Genomic DNA, 6,000 nt, shown 5'->3' on the forward strand with positions numbered 1-6,000 from the left:
TTAACTGATTATGACCTCCGCTCCTTTGTGATGTCATTTATTTGACTGGAATGATTAGTGTATGACTTTAAAACATGAACTGACGCAAATTCACACACAACACTCACACACACACATATATATACATATATATATATATATATATATATACATATATGTATATATATATATACATACATGTATATACATATATATATATATATATATATATATATATTCATATAGCTCGGACATGTTTATATACAATGTACAGCTATACGTGCTATGTAGTACATGCGCTGTTGTTATTTTATGTGGCTATAACCCCTCCCCTCCCCCCACCCCCCAAAAAAAAAGGTCAAGTCGTTCACAAGCTTTCAGAATGACAGTCACTCAGTTTAAAGGGAACCGTTAACGTCCATCAGAGGAATAAAACGTTCTATGGAACATAAACAACGATGAACAACATTATTTCTCTGTTTGGTTGGTTTTATCTCTGTTGTACTGAACAATATCTCTTGTTAGGGCTATTAGCTGCGCATACTGTACATGCTGTATAAAGTTAAATATGATGATATCATGATGATATCAGATTTCATTCCACCCCAGCCCGATTCCAGAATACATCTTGAATTCAAAGTTCATACCATGACTGACACCAAGGTTTGACTAGATCACACCTGCAAAAGAAGCAAGATATTTATAAAGGCATTGTACAATTCTGTGAAGTTCACTTCCGACGAAGCTGCATGGGTAAATCTAACCCGAACCCAGCGCCAAAACTTCATAGCTCGCGTCTAGTTCACCTGTTCGCTCCCAATGTCAAGATGCCTAATGTTTGATACTGACATGACGAAATTGATGTATCGTGACTCTAAATTGCAAAACATAGCTGGGAGGTCCGACTAGACTTGGCTTCAGAACGGCTTAAAAATGTCAACTCGTGATGTAGCTACACATTCCACAAAATTTAAATCACGACCGTAGCATATCACTGCGAGGGTAGGTCATTTGATCAAAAAGCAACTAGCAAAAGCCCGAGGGATTGAAAAATTGGAGGGAACTTCAAAGAATGTGTTCAGTCGATTCTGTTCGAGATGCCTGTTGTGTGAGCTGTAATCCGACACACTCTGTTCAAACTCCGAATGTGATCTTTGAACAATATTATTGGCAATATGGGAGGACCCGCAAATCAGAAAATATTTACGAAGTAATCTTTTATTACTTTTCTTCTTTCATAAGGGGTCTGTATTCGGTACATAAATCAATTTAATGGTCAAATTACATCTTACCACTGCCTTGAGTTTTTGGCTCAACTGAATGCGAAATGTATTCTCGAACTCTGTCTGACTCACGAACACATGTGATATGACGAACTGGCAATCAAAAAAGAGGGGAATTTCTGCGACTCACCTAGGTATTTTCCGTTTCTCTCCTGGCACTTTTCTTGACCTAAATTTAAATCCAGAAAGAAAATAATCACAAGATGGCCAAAACTCGCTTGTGGGTACGGGTCTAAAGCTATCACTGCATCATGCGTGCCCCTGCCACTTAACCCGCTATCGGGCAGAACGGAGTGATATCCACCGGGACGAGGCGGGGCCACATAGAAGTTCATTTCCGATTGTGGTCGCTGTACGAGCTCCAGGCACTCACGTTCTCGTATGAATGGGACTACGCTACAGTCCAGAGTTCGTGGATACTCCACCGCCGCGAGTGCCCACTGGTGCAGCTGCATTTCTGCTGCCGTGTGATGTGCGCGGTTCGATAAAAGATCTGTGCGATATGTGTTGCTTACTAGTGTCGATGACAACTGGAACAGACAACACAAAACATGGAATAATGATATGTGTGTCCTGAAGAACAATTGATAATCCACCAATCCCATGTTGGATGGCTCAGTTATTCCTAGGTGAATTTCGAAGGAGGAATGATAACGTGTTTCGTGTGTCTGTCTGTTCACACATAGACACTGGAATTCACCACTCACGAAGATTATTCAAATGATCTCGAGAATCTATAGAAAAAACACACTACTAGAATTTGTCTTCGGCATCTGTTCCGTTATAGATCATAGTGTTTCTGTAAGTATTGCATATCTCAGATAAAGACAATTGCAAAAGTGATGCTTCTTTTCGCTGTTGTTCGTCCCAGAAATGGTGGTCGTCTTTTCTTACAGTGTGCCAGCTCGACTACGCGAGCAAACTTTGATCACATCGGATAATACACATCTCTACTCGATCACCTTTCACGAAAAAATAAACAGTTAACTTGAGAAGAAACGTGCCGCGCGGACATCCAAACCTGATCGTCTGCTCCTGATCTCGGTCTAGCCTCCGATGGGAGCTTGCCGGTGTTTAAATTCCATCTTTTAGTTACGCGGGGTGTCACGGAAGCGGCCTTACTATGTCAAGAGTAGTAGCACAAATCGGGAGAAGAACGAAGCTGGGGTGCACCAGCAAGAAGAAAAAAAATCGCAGCGCTCAAAATAATAACTGCCGCGATGAATAAATGCGACTGTCGATTACTTCGATAGGAGGGAAAAAAAGAATCGTAGCTCGTTTGTCGGTGAGATCAAACGACTGGTTTAATGTCCGTGAAAACAAACATAAAGCTCAACGTTCTATCTCAGCTACGCCTCGCCGCAGTTTCAAAGCTGACCGAACAGTAAACGCCCGCAGTCATTAACCAGGCCAGCCCTCTAGCCAATCACAGACGACGTCTCATTGCTCCATAATGGCAAAGGAAATGTAGAGAGACTACTATCGTGCGCTAGCCAATCGGACCTCTCGTCACATACGCGTATGCACGTGCTTTATTTTTGTCTCTCGATGTTTATAGTTGTTGTTTTTGTTCAGTATCCTGGCCTATGTACAATGCGATGACATACCAGGATGGCAGCAGCCCATGACACGGTGTCACGCCTTCTCTCCTCTCATCCTTCATTTTCTCTCTTGTTTCTGCTCATCACTCATCTCACGATTCCAGCTATCAAACGCGACTAATCTTAGAATAGGTCCATGTTCATCATGTCATAACATTTGACCAGATAAAACGACTGTGAACGTGATCCAGACAGACAAGCTATTACCGAGGTTTGGTTGATGGGTTATCCCGACATACGACCTGTAATGCGTCACAGTAAACTCCTGGAGTTCCGTTTTGTGTCGGATCGTGATCGTGGAGGCCATGATTTTCATAAAACCAGTCATATGAGCAGGTTTGACGAAGATCTTTTGTCCCCTTTCATATTCTTTCTCTTTGTTTTATTTTATCAAACATTACGCACAATAAAACATGAAGACACGGACGGATAAACGAGAAACATCCCTACTTCTCTCGCAAGCGGGGACAGCGGAGTGCTAAGGGGGCGTCCAACGAATGAGGAGAGGGGGTGGAAGTAGGCAAAAAAGGATGAGTTGGTGGATATGAAGAAGGTAGATAGCAAATAGATTGATAAGCTGCAGAAGAAGGAGGAGGAAGGACTAGCAATGAAAGAAAAAGAAGAGATAAATTAAAAGAATACACAGAAATTTAAATTGGACGCAATCAATTTCAGCTGTAAAAACCTTGGTTGACAGCTAGGTCAACGGAAATGTGCTAACTAATGAATGAACCAAAATGATCTCGTTATCATGCGAGATATCATGTCCTATTTATCGATTATCTTCCGTCAACTCTATCTTTCTTTCATCCCGTCGATCACTGTGTATCCTGAAGTCGGAAACTCTTAACTGACCAGTCGGCAGTCAGCCTGACCAACTCAGTGACCGGAAGAAAGTGGATCCCAATCATCCCTACAATGTCAAAGCACGAGAAGCCCCATGCACATTAATTCTCCGAACCACAATGTGTGACATTAAATCTTTACCTCTGCAAAGACGCCGGATATTACGACAGTGGCTTGATTAGATTGATTCAAGATTCAATCCAAGACACGATCTCGAACAAAACATCTTTCATGTACCACAACACGTTCACTGCTGAAGTAGGGATGTTTTCAAGCAATACCGATATCAGATACAGGAAATGTAGTTTTCTAAGCGTAAACTTTCTTCGGGGCCGAACGATAATCCGAACCATGTCCATCAGAGGAAATTCTCTTCTAAGAGTACAGAGAGTTCTTGTTAAATATCCTGGTTCTAATTCGTTATGAAATAATGGGATCATTTTGGTTTAGCAGACAAGTTGAAAAAAAAAATAAAGTAATCTTCACTGATCATTACATTTAGTCAAGATAAGGGTTATTGATGAAATGTGTGAAATTTCACTTCTAGCAAGTGACGAGACTGTATGATGTGTGTCTGACTATTCAGTGTTGTATCACTAGGTTAAAAAAACAAACAAAAAACAAACAAACTAGGATTAAATATTTTTTGCCAAGCTATTGAAAGCAAACTTGGTTGACGGGCAATGACAGATCACGCTACGTCTAAGGAGGGTGTGTATGCGGAGACTATGGAGACAGTTGCCTAGCAACGGTGGACCGATCCAAGATGACGGCAGAGAGATCAAGCCAGGGATCCCTCTATCCCATCCTTGTTAACCCCAGAAAAAGATTAAGTCGTTAAGCTGCCATAAATACACAGCGGCTCGAAGGAAGGGGATGGTAGGTCAAAGGTCAAGGTGAGTTCCAACCAAGGTTTAGCCGAAAGCGGCTCGTCTGCAAAGCCTTATTCCTGGGCTTGCTTGTTAACATTTGTGACTTCGTCGTGACATGTCAAAAAGGATTTTAGTTACGGAGCGGAAGACGTTAAATATTTCGCTTTTGAATCTTACTTCCGAAAGAGAAATTTGGCAACAGACGCAAGGCTTTATGGGATATATCGAACAGTACTTGAACATCACGACAAACTCCTCCCTTTCCAAGAACTCGACACTGTGAAGTATCAGTTTGACGGGGTATGGCCGAAAAAGAGACAGTCCAAAATTTTCTAAACGGGCAATTCAGCTATCTGATGCCAATTTCCATGTTTATCAGAGCTTTAGGTCACGGCTTATCATCAGATAGTATATGTGATAAATCATTCCATTTAGACTACAATTTAGCAGACACAATAATGACTCTTTTGCGCCTGATTGCCCCCGTTGTGAATCAAGTTCAGTTCGAAGTGAAGTACCTGCCTTTATCCTATTCTTTCAACTGGTTCCGACACACTGGTCGTGGAATGTCCTTTTAACAGCTTTCCACAATGCAGTCGAATCGTCTTTTTCTCCAAGTTCAATATGAGAGGGGGTGGGGAGCCTGTAGTATTTTTTTTTTTAATGATGGCACGAATTATGGCAACTGAGTGTAGTAATTCAAGCTGCGACAATGTCAAACTATTCGAGATGCGGATTTGATAAATTGGCGGAGATATATCACCTGCCGTGTCGAACAAAGCGTTTTGTACTGAGAACACGGAGCGTGGAGTGTCACGGGGAACTGGCTACAAATTGTTCATTCATCATTTCTACACAGCCGCGTTGATGCGGGTGTTTGATACAGGCTGTCTGGTTTGGACTTCTTTTCATCACTGTGTGTTCATCTGAACTCAAAGCACTCTTCAGAATATCGTGTTAAGTTTGCTTGACATATATAATGACTGTTTGATGGGGCCAAAATTTGTAACGTACATTTTCTTCATTAGAAATCTATATCAAAGGACAAGTTTTCATTGAGTTTTTATTTTCTTCCAGCAAAATGAAAGCTAATGTTGAGCGACAACCCACTGACTAAACTTCGTCAATATGAAATTTGGTAGATCATTATATCCTTCAATGTGTTCTGAGGATACACTGGACCACCAAGTCAAATGACAGTGGTATATATCGATTGTATATGATTCGTCCCTTGTTCACGTATCCGGATCACCAGAATATGTTTGTTGTGTGTTAGTTAAATAGTCAGTTAGTTAGTTAAGTTAGTTAGTTAGTTAGTTTGTTTGTTTGTTTGTTTGTTTGATTTTAGAGGGTGGGGTTAGGGATTCTTTGCGAAGAAAAGTAGAAAGAACCTAACTACATTTGCCTTGCCTCACATTC

At 41.2% G+C, this 6,000-nt stretch overlaps 1 protein-coding gene across 1 annotated transcript in view; it reads right to left on the reverse strand.

Annotated features, from left to right (window-relative positions):
- LOC140243863 (uncharacterized) overlaps positions 1-1,867 on the reverse strand; it is a 34,892-nt gene extending 33,025 nt beyond the window's left edge. Inside the window, exon 1 of the mRNA XM_072323536.1 lies at positions 1,393-1,867. Coding sequence (XP_072179637.1) covers positions 1,393-1,867 — 475 coding nt within the window. The remainder of the gene's footprint in view (positions 1-1,392) is intronic.
- Between the last annotated feature and the right edge of the window lie 4,133 nt (positions 1,868-6,000).

This window comes from Diadema setosum, chromosome 20, assembly GCF_964275005.1.
Source record: "Diadema setosum chromosome 20, eeDiaSeto1, whole genome shotgun sequence".
NCBI classification, from domain to species: Eukaryota; Metazoa; Echinodermata; class Echinoidea; order Diadematoida; family Diadematidae; genus Diadema; species Diadema setosum.